At 54.4% G+C, this 13,801-nt stretch overlaps 1 protein-coding gene across 1 annotated transcript; it reads left to right on the forward strand.

The window, feature by feature from the left end:
* Positions 1-1,244: 1,244 nt before the first annotated feature.
* On the forward strand, positions 1,245-13,639 carry EV422DRAFT_605412 (uncharacterized protein; the record flags this gene model as incomplete). Its single annotated transcript, XM_053073778.1, has 11 exons — positions 1,245-2,052; positions 2,127-2,348; positions 2,413-3,074; positions 3,147-4,691; positions 4,760-5,338; positions 5,404-6,684; positions 6,742-7,130; positions 7,209-9,409; positions 9,474-10,948; positions 11,020-12,508; positions 12,576-13,639. The coding sequence occupies 11 exons, from the start codon at positions 1,245-1,247 to the stop codon at positions 13,637-13,639; spliced, it is 11,715 nt and encodes a 3,904-aa protein (XP_052928660.1).
* Positions 13,640-13,801: the final 162 nt, after the last annotated feature.

Raw genomic sequence — 13,801 nt, forward strand, 5'->3', positions numbered from 1 at the left:
TCATCGCACTGATTGACGCTGGGCTGACGCTTGACATCTACTCTACCCTTTCACTTTGGGCTGAGTCCATGCACCGAAAGCCCGTTGATCTTACTGTCTTTGATTTGATCTTGAGGAACACATTTGGCACTTGAACAACAGAAATACGCTGCACGTCGCTTCGATTATACTGTTTGTCGTACTAAATTCATAAGTTGATGGGAAACATTATCAACTTGTTAATATCATCTAATCGATCGCTGACCAAAAGGCACAGTTTGTTATCCTGTCTGTGCAACATCGTACGTAGGGAATGGTCCCTAGACGGCCGTATCGATGTCCTTTGTAACGTGTAGGAATAGGATTCTCAACTCTGCATACTGGGTTAGGGGATTGAGCGAGAACGGAGGCAATTGCGACCTTCAAAGTCCACGATCACCCTTCCCATAGGCCTGTTGTCGTGACCTGTCATCACCTCCGGAAAAATGACAAGAGCTTGAGCGGACGTACCGTCGTGTCTGTGCAACCACCGATTGGTGTCGATAGTACGGAAGGCGGCGAGACGCCTCACTGGGTCCTGGGATAACTGAAAGTGACCGGAAGTTCGGCCGGGTTGAGCGAGTGGTGGGTGTCTGGGGGTTGGTTGGGTTGGGGTCACGGACGAGTGGCTTCCTATGGCCCCCAATGGCCGTATTGCAGGGCGTGTCCGAGTGGTGCGGGGCCGCGGCACGCCTGATGACACAGAGACGCGCGTCCAGGCGGGACTGACTCGTCCTGCCATCCAGCCGATGGATTCAATTCAGGCGGATAACCGGACGGACGTTTCACCCATTTCTTTTTTTTTCTCCCTTCCTCCTCCCTCTTCACAAAACCTATCTTTTAACCAGCGATCTTATTATTCCACCATGATAGTTATCAGAGTAGATTATCAAGATAATCCCGTAGCTTCCATTCAACCTTCTGCTTTGGCGAACCCTTGCTCTGCGAGCTACAACGTCCCCTACGATGAATGATGACTGTCCGGTCTCCAGATCCAGTTCCCGTCGATCCTCCGACCATGTATTTATACGAACCTCCCCAGTCCGGCTCCCTCCTCAGAAATTTCTTGGTCCAGAGTCTATTGCATCCACATCACAGCACTTGATTCATCTGCACATATCATTCATCACTCATCGCTTGCTGTCTGTGGAAAACTCATCGCCCTTTCGCCTTCCGCGACCCACATCCTACACATCGCTGGATACCCATCACTTGTGGGCACGATGATGTCCTTCGAGCCCATCACCGGCGGAAGCCAGCAAAGCAGGCCTTTAATCATCAAGCAAAATGGCACCGAAGCATCGATTCCCATCCCTCTTTCCATCTGGCCCATCGCCGAAGATGTGAAAGAAACATTTTTGGCCACCACAGTCGAAGCCGACATGTCCGAGCTGGAACTCACAACACGCATTCTCGATCTGGGGTTAGAGTCTGCCAATGCGGCACAGGTCGAATCGGAGGCCGCTAGCCGATTCTCTTTCGTCGCCGTCGTCTTCCGTCATCTGCAAACCCGTCTGCTCAAGGACAACGACATCCACTCCGTCACTCGCGATTTGGACCCCGCTACTCGCTCGACTCTTATCCGCACCTATTATCTCGCCCTCGTGGCTCTGAAGCGTCAAGATCTTCTGTCTGTGACCCCCGACGATACCCCTCCATCTGCTCTCTTTGCCGCCGCCAAATCTGGCCGCGCTCACTTGCTTGCAGTCTTTGGTGGTCAAGGCAATGTTGAAGAATACTTTGACGAACTGGTGTCGCTGTTCACCACCTACGAGGCGTATGCTCGCCCTATGGTCTACCAAGGCGCTCTCACCCTCGCCCTTCACTCGTCTTCCACCGAGGCTCAGTCCAACTATTCATCTAAGATCGATGTCATGGAATGGCTCGAGAAGCCAGACACCCGACCCAGCACCGAACAGCTTCTTCGCACAGATCTCAGTCTTCCATTGATCGGGCTGACTCAGCTCACCAACTACTACGTCACATTTAAAATTTTGGGCAAGACTCCCGGTCAACTTCGCGATCTCCTTGCGGGTAAGTGCTTCCGAATGTCGAAGATTCCATCTTATGTCAGATCAAACGGACTCACCATTCATCCCCGTTTTTAGGAACCACCGGGCACAGTCAAGGAATCGTTTCATCCGTCGTCATCTCAGCATCCGAGACTGAAAAAGAGTTTTTCGAAAACACACAAAAGGCGTTGGCTTTGCTCTACTGGCTTGGAGTCAGGTCTCAACGCGCTTGCCCTGTCATCACTCTCAACCCGAGGATCTTGCAGGACTCCTTGGCTCACCAAGAAGGTGTTCCAACCCCTATGTTGGCTGTGAACGGTATGAGGAAGTTTTGCTGTATCGCTTCCCACCGTACCCTCACATTTTCTGTTTCCAATACCAGGTGTGCGATACTCCGAGGTTCAAAAGCATGCCGATGCTACCAACTCCTTCCTCCCCGCTGATCGTCGCATCCAACTCTCGCTCATCAATGGATCCCGTTCCACTATCTTCACCGGTCCTTCTCAATCCTTGTACGGTCTCAATGTCTCCCTTCGCAAGCTGAAGGCTGAAGCCGGCCAAGACCAATCCCGCATCCCTCACTCGCAGCGCAAAGTCAAATTCCTCTCAAAGTTCCTCCCTGTCGCCGTCCCATTCCACAGCGAATACTTGAAGGGCGTTCCCCAAGCCCTGGCAAAGGACATCGAGGCCCATTCGTTGAACTTTGATGTCAAGAAGCTTCGCATACCCGTCTACCACACCAACACTGGCGAGGACTTGAGGAATGACGCCGACGTTACTGGATCCCTCGTTCGTCAAATCTGCCTAGAGCCCGTTCACTGGGAGAAGGCTACCAGCAAAAAGGACATCACGCACATCCTCGATTTCGGTCCTGGTGGTGCGTCGGGCATTGGTATGCTGACTCACCGAAACATGGAGGGGACTGGTGTTCAGGTTATCTTGGCTGGAACACTCGACAATGTCCCTGTGGATCTGCTGAACCGTAGCTACGTGTTCGATCGTGACGTGCACTCGGTTCAGTTCGCTCCCAACTGGGCAGAGAAGGTTCGTCTCGCATGGCGCATCTTGCTTGATTTTTTAGAATTGCAACTTAACTCGACCATCCTTTCGATCTAGTACCGCCCCAAACTCATTCGCATCGCCAGTACCAATGAAGTGCACGTCGACACACCCTTCAGTAGGCTGCTTGGAAAGGCGCCACTGATGGTCGCCGGTATGACACCTTGCACGATGAACGAACAGTTCGTCTCGGCCATCATCAATGCTGGTTTCCACGTCGAACTTGCCGGCGGTGGTCAGCACACGGAACAGCATCTCCGCGACCGTGTGCAAAGCATCATCGAGCGCATCGCCCCCGGTGAAGGCATCACCCTTAACATCCTGTTCCTGAACCCTCGCCTGTGGGGGTTCCAATACCCCGCGGTGCAGGCGATGCGTCGTGAAGGAATCCCGATGGAAGGTGTTTGTGTCGCTGCCGGTGTTCCCTCGCCTGATGTCGCGGACGACGTCATCAAGAACTTGAAGGCCGCTGGACTCAAGCACGTTGCCTTCAAGCCCGGAAGCGTCGAGACCATTCGCAGGGTCATCTCCATCGCAAAGAACAACCCGGACATGCCCATTATCCTTCAGTGGACCGGCGGTCGTGGTGGAGGTCACCACTCCTACGAAGACTTCCATGCGCCCATGTTGGAGACCTACGGATCGATCCGTCGTCAGAGCAACCTGATCCTCGTCGTCGGAAGTGGATTCGGTGATGCCGAAGGCACCCTCCCCTACCTCACCGGAGAGTGGAGCACGCAGTTCGACTACCCTCCCATGCCGTTCGACGGTCTCCTCTTCGGCTCTCGCGTCATGGTCGCCAAGGAGGCCATCACATCCCCCGAAGTCAAGCAGCTCATCGTAGACGCCCCCGGTATCACCGACGAGTCTCAATGGGAGCGCACGTACAAGTCAGAGGTCGGCGGTATCATGACCGTGAAGTCCGAGCTTGGCGAGCCCATCCACAAGATTGCCAACCGCGGTATCCGTTTCTGGAAGGAGATGGACGATGACATCTTCAGCCTTCCCCGTGACAAGCGTCTACCTGTGCTACTGAAGAAAAAGGATTACATCATCAAACGCCTGAACGAAGACTTCCAGAAGCCTTGGTTCGGTCGTAAAGCCGACGGCAGGGCGTGCGAGCTGCACGAGATGACCTACGAGGAAGTCTTGGACCGCATGCTCGAGCTCCTTTACGTTAAGCACCAGTCCCGCTGGATCGACCCCACTCTGCGAGACACGTTCGCTGACTTTGTTCGCCGCGTTGAAGAGCGCTTTGTCACCGGACAAACCATCTCGCTTCTGCAATCGTACGATTCCCTTGACGAGGACCCGCAAGCATTCTTGGAAGGTTTCCTCGATGTTTACACCGGCGCCAAGGCTCAGACGCTTACGCAGGAAGATGTCTTTTACTTCCTCACCGTCTGCTCATATCCATGGCGCAAGCCCGTGACCTTCATCCCCGTATTCGACGACAAGTTCGAATTCTGGTTCAAGAAGGATTCGCTGTGGCAGTCGGAAGACGTCGATGCTATTGTCGACCGGGATGTTCAGCGTGTGGCGATCTTGCAAGGTCCTGTGGCCGTCCGTCACTGCACCAAGGTTGATCAACCCGTGAAGGAGGTGAGTTATGGGTTGTTTTCGCAAAGCGTCGATGGGAGTATTTGTTTACATATTTTCTTCTCTCGTAGATTCTGGGTGACATCTACAGCGCGCACATCGACGCCATTAAGAAGATCTACTACGGCGATAGCGACGCCGCCATCCCTACCGTCGAGTACCTCGGTGCTCGTGTCATCAGTGGTGCATCCGACAGGCAATTGCAAGGAACGTCCATCACTTCTCTCCAGGAAGGCTCCATCATGTACGAGCTCACTCGTCAGCAATCGCAGCTCCCTTCACCGTCCGACTACCTAGACTTCATCGCCGGCCCTGACCACACATGGCTTCGTGCATTGCTGACCTCGGAAGCAATCGTTCAAGGAAAACTTCTTATTCCCAACCCGGTCATCAACTTCCTCCGACCTAGACCGGCTCAGACTGCGTTCGTGAAATACGATTCTCGGAAACAGCCTGCGCTTTTGACTGTGCACAACCGTGATGTGGACAAGGTCACCCCCGACCGTCACCCGGCACTGGTCATCACCGTCGAGGGTAGTACTATCAAAGTTACTCTTTACCACAAGAAGGACAAGAAGTACGTTCCCTTAGAATTGATCTTCCGTTACATGCCGTGGCAAGGGCATCACCCTATCCATGAAGTCATGGAGGTATGGACTTTCTCCTATTGGCTGTTTCCATGGTTTTCCGTTGCTCACCTTCGTGCTAATTTCAGGGAAGGAACGACCGCATCAAAAAATTCTACGGTGCCTTGTGGGATGTCAACGCCGCTGAATTCAACATGTCTCCGCGCGATACCTTCACATCCACCTTCAAGATCGAGTCTCGTCACGTCCTCGATTTCAACCAAATCGTCGGCAACAACGCCGAGCTCTTCAACATCGGCAATGCCAACCATACCGCTCCTATGGACTTTGCCATCGTCGCCGGATGGAAGTCGCTCGTCACCGCGATTCTGCCGAAGGAGATCGACGGTGATCTTCTCAAGCTTGTCCACCTTTCGAACGAGTTCAGGATGCTTACTTCTAACGACGCGCTGCAAGTCGGGGACGAGATCGAGACGAAGTCGGTCATCAACTCTGTCATGATCACCGACGCTGGCAAGGCGGTTGAGGTCAAGGCAACTCTGCTCAAGGCAGGAAAGCCCCTCATGGAGATAATCAGCACTTTCTTGTACCGCGGCAAGTTCACCGACTACGAGAACACCTTCCGCCGTACCAGCGAACAACCCGTGCAAGTCGTTCTGGGTTCGACCAAGGACATCGAGGTCCTTCAAGCCAAGCCTTGGTTCAGCCTGAAGGCAGAAGCGCCCGCGCTCAAGAAGGGTGCTGTATTGATCTTCCGTCTTGAGACAACGGCTCAGAACGCTGATGCTGCTAAGCTCGCCACCGTGAAGACATCTGGCACAGTCTCGCTCAAGACCACTCGTGAGGTGTTCGAAATCGGAACGGTTGATTACGAAGCTACGAACGTGCATGGAAACGTCGTCCTCGAATACCTCAAGCGTCACGGTTCCTCCATCGAGCAACCCGTGTCTTTCGAGTCTGGTGGCTACTCCGTCCACCCCAACCCCAAGCTCTTCCCCGCCACGGTAACGGTGCCCTCGTCCAACGACCCCTATGCCGTCATCTCCGGTGATCTGAACCCCATTCACACCAATGTCTTCTTCGCCGATCTGGCCAACCTTCCCGGCACCATCACACACGGCATGTGGACGAGCGCCAGCACCAGGAAGTTCATCGAGCAACACGCGGCAAACAACCAACCTGAACGTGTGAAAGCCTACAAGGTCACCTTCCTCGACATGGTCCTCCCTGGGGATCAACTCGAGACTAAGCTCTACCACTTCGGTATGAGCAACGGGAAGAAGCTCATCAAGGTTGTCACGTCCAACTCTCGTGGAGTGAAGGTTCTGGAGGGCACTGCAGAAGTCGATCAGCGTCGCACTGCCTATGTGTTCACTGGGCAGGGTTCTCAGGAAGTCGGCATGGGAATGGTAAGCATGGTCTGTGAATTTGCTCCCCCTTGATCGATGGCTCACTTTCGTGTTTAGGAACTCTACGGGTCCTCTGACGTCGCTCGTGAAATCTGGGATCGCGCGGATGCACACATGCTGAAAACCTACGGTCTCTCAATCCTGGAGATCGTGCGTGACAATCCATTGTCCAAGACGGTTCACTTCGGTGGCAAGATGGGAGCAGCAATCCGTCGCAACTACACCGCCATGACATACGATGTCATTCGCGACGGAAAGTTGAAGAGCTTGCCTCTCTTCCCCGGCATCACCGAGGATACCTTGTCGTTCACCTTCAGCCATCCTAGCGGGCTCCTCAGCGCCACTCAATTCACTCAACCTGCTTTGACGCTCATGGAAATTGCTTCCTTCCAAGACATGCGTGCTCATGGTCTTGTGCAACAGGATTGCCCGTTCGCTGGTCACAGGTTAGTCATTCTCCTCCTCCACAACGGTTTTGCAAAGGTTGACCACTCACAGCCGTTCTCTTTACTTTCTGCACATAGTTTGGGTGAATACGCCGGTCTTGCTTCCGTCGGTGAAGTTCTGTCCGTCGAGAGCCTCGTCGACGTTGTGTTCTACCGTGGTATGACGATGCAAGTCGCCGTCCAGCGAGATGAGCAGGGCAGATCCGAGTACGGAATGTGCGCCGTGAACCCGTCCCGTGTCAGCCACACATTCAACCAGCAAGCCTTGAAGTTCATTGTGGACACCATCGCTACGCAATCGAACTCCCTCCTCGAGATCGTCAACTACAACGTCGACAATGTTCAGTACGTGGTTGCCGGTGTGCTCGAGAACCTTGACTGCCTTCGCCTCGTCCTCAACAAGCTGAAGGGCATGAACCTCAACTTCATCGAGTTGTCCAAATCCAAGTCCGCGGAGGAAATCGAACAATTACTAAGCGGTATCGTCAGCGAAGCAAACGGTGTCGTGGCCAAGCGGAGAGCTACTAGCAACGGTATCCTTACCCAAGAGCGCGGCGTGGCCACCATTCCCCTTGCCGGCATCGATGTGCCTTTCCACTCGAGCTTCTTGCTCAACGGTGTCGTTCCTTTCCGTGAAATCTTGCGCAAGAAGTTCGAGCCCCGCTTCATCAACGTCAGCCTCCTTATTGGCAAGTACATTCCCAACTTGACCGCGGAGCCATTCGCTCTTACCAAGGGCTACTTCGAACGTGTATTCGACTTGATTCACTCCGACCCCTTGAAGGAAGTTCTCTCTAACTGGGACGATGCTGCCAACTCTACACCGGCTCAGCAACAGCAACTGGGTTACATCTTGTTGATCGAGTTACTCGCTCACCAGTTCGCAAGCCCTGTACGCTGGATCGAGACACAAGACAGACTCTTCCGTGACTACAAGGTCGAGCGTCTCATCGAAGTCGGACCCAGCCCTGTCCTCGCTGGCATGGCTGCTCGCACTCTGAAGATCAAGTTCGAAGCTTACGACGATGCGGTCACCCAACGTCGTGCTCAGTTCAACACTACCAAGGACAGAACCGATATCTACTACGCCTTCAAGGATGAAGTGGAAGCTGAGGAAGAGCCTACTCCGGCGGCGGCAGCACCCAAGACGCAGCCAGCGGCTGTTGCTACTGCACCGGCGCCGGTTGCTGCTGCTGCCCCCCGGGCGGCTAGTGCTCCAGTCGCGGATGAGCCCATCACGGCGAAGGAAATCCTGATGGCGCTGATTGCTCAAAAGTTGAAGAAAACTTTGGAAGACATCCCACTCACGAAGAGCATCAAGGATCTCGTCGGCGGCAAGTCCACCCTTCAAAACGAAATCCTCGGAGATCTCGCGGCGGAATTTGGCAATGTTCTTGCTGACAAGGCTGAGGAGCTTCCTTTGACCGAAGTGGCCGGTGCTTTGCAAGACACTCACTCTGGGTCGCTCGGAAAGACTAGCAACGGCTTGATCAACAAGTTGATCAGTTCCAAAATGGCTGGTGGATTCGGAATGGGTCAAGTCAAGGCATACCTCACTGGTACCCACGGACTCGGTCCCAACCGCGCGCAAGGTGCTCTCCTTCACGGTCTTCTCATGGAGCCTGCGGCACGTTTCACATCCGAAGCTGAGGTGAAAGCCTGGTTGGACACGGTGGTCACCGCTTACGCAAAGAAGGTTGGCATCACTCTTGGTGCGGCCGCCTCTTTGAACGAATCGGCTGGAGGTGCCTCTGTCGTCACAGTCAACAGCGAAGACTTCAACAAGCACAAGCTCGGCATGGACCTTCTCATCAAGCAGCAACTCGAGACGTACGCCAAGTACCTCGACATCGACCTCTTGGCTGAAGCCCGAGGAGCTGCCGCCTCCAAGAGTGCGTTAAGTGCCTTGCAATCCGAGGTTGATCTCTGGCTCGCGGAGCATGGCGATTTCTACGCTGAAGGAATCAAGCCTACCTTCGATCGCCTCAAGGCTCGATCCTTCGACTCGTACTGGAACTGGGCTCGCCAAGACGCCTGGGAGATTTACTACGACATGGTGTTCGGCAGGATCACCAACGTGGACCGCGAACTCATGAACCAGTGCATTCACTTGATGAACCGCGTTGACGATCCCGATTCGCTCATCAGCTACATGGAGTACCAGCTTGAACATGGCACCGTTAACAAGGGACCAAATGCGGAGAAGGCGAAGAAGCTTGGCCAGATCCTCTTGGACAGCTGCCGACAAGCTGTGAACCAGGATCCCGTTTACAAAAACCGTAAGTCTAGCCGCCATACCTCTTCTAATTGATGATCCTGTCCGCTCACACTCTTGAACTCTAGTCACCTACCGCCCGACTAAGCCCAAGACCCACATCAACGACGCTGGAGAACTCGTGTACACGGAGGAGAAGCGCAAAGCTACCAACATGAAGGAATACGTCGAAGAGGTAAAGGAGGGTAGCCACCTGACTCGCATTCCGGACTCCCAAGTCATCGTCAGCAAGTTCGAAGAGCTGCAAAAGTTCATGGCTGCCAGCAAGGACTTGACCGGCGAAACCAAGACTCAAGTCGATGCCATCTTTGAGCAAATCCGTGAGAACCTCCCGGCCGCAACATACTCCGCCGACCGACTCCCTTTCGTCTTCCTGAAGCGCAGGAACCCTCACGATCCCAGCGAATGGCAACCCAACTCGGAACTAACCAACATCTACCTCGAGGCCCTGACCCAAGCGGCCAAAGACGGTATCTCTTTCAAGGGCCGCTGTGCGCTCATCACCGGTTGCTCCAAGGACTCGATCGGAGTCGAAGTCTTGAAGATGTTGCTGTCGGGTGGAGCTCAAGTCATCGTGACCACTTCTCGATTCAGCCGCTCTGCCTCCGAGTTCTACCGCAGCGTGTTCGAGCGCCACGGTGCCAAAGGCTCGAGACTTGTGCTCGTCCCTTTCAACGGCGCTTCGTTCCAGGACGTTGGTGCCCTTGTCGACTACATCTACGACCCCAAGGGCCTGGGTTGGGACCTGGACTTCATCATTCCCTTCGCCGCCATCAGCGTGGAAGGACGCGAGCTTGACTCCATCGACTCGCGATCGGAGCTCGCGCACCGCATCCTGTTGACAAACGTTCTTCGTCTGATCGGCAAAGTGAAATCCAAGAAGCAAGCTATGAAGTACGACACACGTCCAGCTGTTGTCGTCCTTCCAATGTCTCCGAACCACGGAACCTTCGGCGCTGACGGTCTCTACGGCGAGTCCAAGATTGGTCTTGAGACTCTGTTCAACCGCTTCCACTCCGAGAGCTGGGGAAGCTACCTCAACATTGTCGGAGCTGTTATTGGATGGACCCGCGGAACCGGTTTGATGTCTGGAAACAACATCGTCGCCGAGGGCATCGAGTCTCTCGGCGCTCGCACCTTCTCTACGCACGAAATGGCCTTCAACATCATCGGACTCCTTCACCAGAACATCGTGAAGCTGTCCATGAACGATCCCATCTGGGCCGATCTCAACGGCGGTCTTCAGTTCGTGGCCGACCTTAACAAAATCTCTTCCGGTTTGCGCCAGTCCCTTTTGGAGACTTCCGAGATCCGACGTGCTGTTGCCCGGGAGAGAATGTTGGACGAGCGGACTCAAAAGGGCCCCATCAAGCACCAAGATGTGGTCGTCACCCCCAAGGCCAACATGAAGTTCGATTTCCCTCACCTCGAAAGCCAGAAATTGACTCACTTGCGCGGTATGCTTGACTTGGAGAAGGTGGTCGTCGTCACCGGGTTTGGTGAAGTGGGACCTTTCGGAGGTTCGAGGACCCGTTGGGAAATGGTATGTGATATTCCCCCTATTTCCCCTGATTGCCGATCGGAACTCTATACTGATGTTTCTCAACTGCCCAGGAATCCACTGGAGAGTTCTCGCTCGAGGGTTGCATCGAGATGGCCTGGATCATGGGTTTCATCAAGTTCCACAACGGACCTCTGAAGAAGCTCCCAAACTACACTGGATGGATCGATGTCGAGACGCAGGAACCCGTCAAGGACGCCGATGTCAAGACCAAGTACGAGAGCAAGATATTGCAGCACTCCGGTATCCGTCTCATCGAACCCGAGCTTTTCAACGGCTACGACCCTGAGCGCAAGTTGATGTTGCAAGAGGTTGCCATTACCACCGGCATGACTCCTGTGGAGGTCAGCAAGGAGGAGTCGGAGGCATTCAAGCGTCAGCACGGAGAAGCCGCCGTCGTCGAGCAGCGCGGCGAACAGTACTTCGTGCACCTCCAGAAAGGCGCTAACATCTACGTTCCCAAAGCTTTACGCTTCGACCGACTTGTTGCCGGACAGATTCCCACCGGATGGGACGCCAAGCGGTACGGAGTTCCCGAGGATATTGTCTCGCAAGTCGACCCCATCACACTCTACACTCTCGTCTCCACCGTCGAAGCGCTCGTCACCTCCGGTGTCACGGACCCCTACGAGTTCTACCAGTACGTGCACGTCAGCGAAGTCGGAAACACCTCCGGTGGTGGTATGGGAGGCATGCGCGCCATGCAGAAGATGTTCAAGGACCGATTGCTCGACAAGCCCGTTCAGAACGACATCCTGCAAGAGAGCTTCATCAACACCATGCCCGCGTGGATCAACATGCTGCTCTTGTCCTCGTCTGGTCCCATCAAGACACCCGTTGGAGCTTGCGCTACCGCGGCGGAGTCCGTCGAAGTCGCCGTGGACACTATTCTTTCCGGCAAGGCCAAGGTTGTCCTTTGCGGAGGATACGACGACTTCCAAGAAGAGGGCTCCTACGAATTCGCCAACATGAAAGCAACCTCCAACTCAAGGGAGGAATTTGCCCGGGGACGCGAGCCTCGCGACATGTGCCGCCCTGCAACAGACACCCGAGCTGGTTTCATGGAGTCTCACGGAGCCGGTATTCACGTCCTCATGAGCGCCGACCTCGCGATCAAAATGGGTGTGCCAATCCGCGGTATCATTGCCTGCACCAGCACCGCTACGGACAAGAACGGCCGTTCCATCCCTGCTCCTGGGCAAGGTATTTTGACAACCGCTCGTGAAGCCCCTGGCAAGATTCGGTCCCCATTGCTGTCTTTCGAATACCGCGCGAAGCAGCTTCGCCTGGAAAAAGAACACATCAAGAAGTCCGTTGAGGAGCAGTACAAGAGCCTTGCAGAGGAAGTTGACGAGCTGAAGAAGGCCGGTGAAGATGTTGAGGACTTTGTTAACGAAAGGACTGCCTTCATCGAGAAGGAAGCTGCCAGGAGAGAAAAGGCGGCTCTCGCCACCTGGAACCACGACTGGTGGAGGAATGATTCAGCCATTGCGCCTATTCGCGGTGCTTTGGCCTCGTACGGTTTGACTATTGACGACATCGGTAAGTTTTTGGGGATGTGCATCAACGTGGTGACAAACTTTCAGATATTAACATCTTCGTCTTTCAGGTGTCGCATCATTCCACGGCACGGGTACCAAAGCGAACGACTACAATGAATCTTCGGCAGTCAACCAGCAAATGGACCACTTGGGCAGGACCCGTGGAAACATCTTGCCTACCGTCTTCCAGAAGCATTTGACCGGTCACCCCAAGGGCGCAGCTGCAGCTTGGATGCTCAACGGCGTCTTACAAGTGCTCGAGAGCGGAATCGTTCCTGGCAACCGCAACTTGGACAATGTCGAGGACCGCCTCCGCCAGTTCAAGTACCTACTATACCCAAGCCGCTCCATCAAGACGGACGGTATCCGCGCCGCGCTGCTCAAGAGTTTCGGTTTCGGCCAAGCCGGTGGTGAAGTTCTCGTTGTTCACCCCGACTACCTCTTCGCCGCGTTGGAGAAGTCCGACTTCGATGCCTACCTCGCTCGCCGACAGAAGCGTCAGATCGACTCGTACCGATACTTCCACGAGATGCTCACCGGAGCCAAGCCCTTCGTGCGTGTCAAGGACGCCGCTCCTTACACGTCTGAGCAGCAATCCACTGTCTACCTCGACCCGCTCGCCCGTGCTGCTTACGACAACTCTTCCGGCTCTTGGAACTTCAAGGCACGATCCCGCTCTGTCAAGGTTCCTGACCTGACCGTGACCAAAGCTATGTTGGAGGCGTCGGCCAAGAACGGACCGTGGGCTGAGACCAAGGGAGTCGGCATCGATGTGCAGCTCAGCGCCGACATCCCGATGGACAATGCCACTTTCATCGAACGCAACTTCACCAGCGGCGAGTTGGCTTACTGCACCAAAGCTGCCGAACCACAATCAAGCTTCGCCGGACGCTGGGCCGCTAAGGAAGCTGTCATCAAGGCCGTTAGCAGCGCGGCATCGGAAGCTGTCTGGACCAAAGGCGCAGCGGCACCCTTGAAAGACATCGAGATCGTACGGGCGACGGACAAGGCTCCTGAAGTTGTTTTCCACGGAGAAGCCAAGGAAATCATCGAAGCTGCCGGCATCCAAGACGTGAAGGTCAGCATCAGTCACAGCGGATCGTATGCTGTTGCTATCGCCTACGCCAAGTAGACATTTTACATAGACATTTTGTGAGCATCATTCAATCATTAGCAGTATTCGACCTTACAGAATTCCCCATATTTGTAAAGAGCAGTGAGAAAAATCTGTACATATCCTTTCTTGAATCACATTTTCTTCCAATACTTGAGGCGAACTTTGACGGATGGAAAT

This window comes from Fimicolochytrium jonesii (genome assembly GCF_025526975.1).
Source record: "Fimicolochytrium jonesii strain JEL569 chromosome Unknown EV422scaffold_3, whole genome shotgun sequence".
Lineage (NCBI taxonomy): Eukaryota > Fungi > Chytridiomycota > Chytridiomycetes > Spizellomycetales > Powellomycetaceae > Fimicolochytrium > Fimicolochytrium jonesii.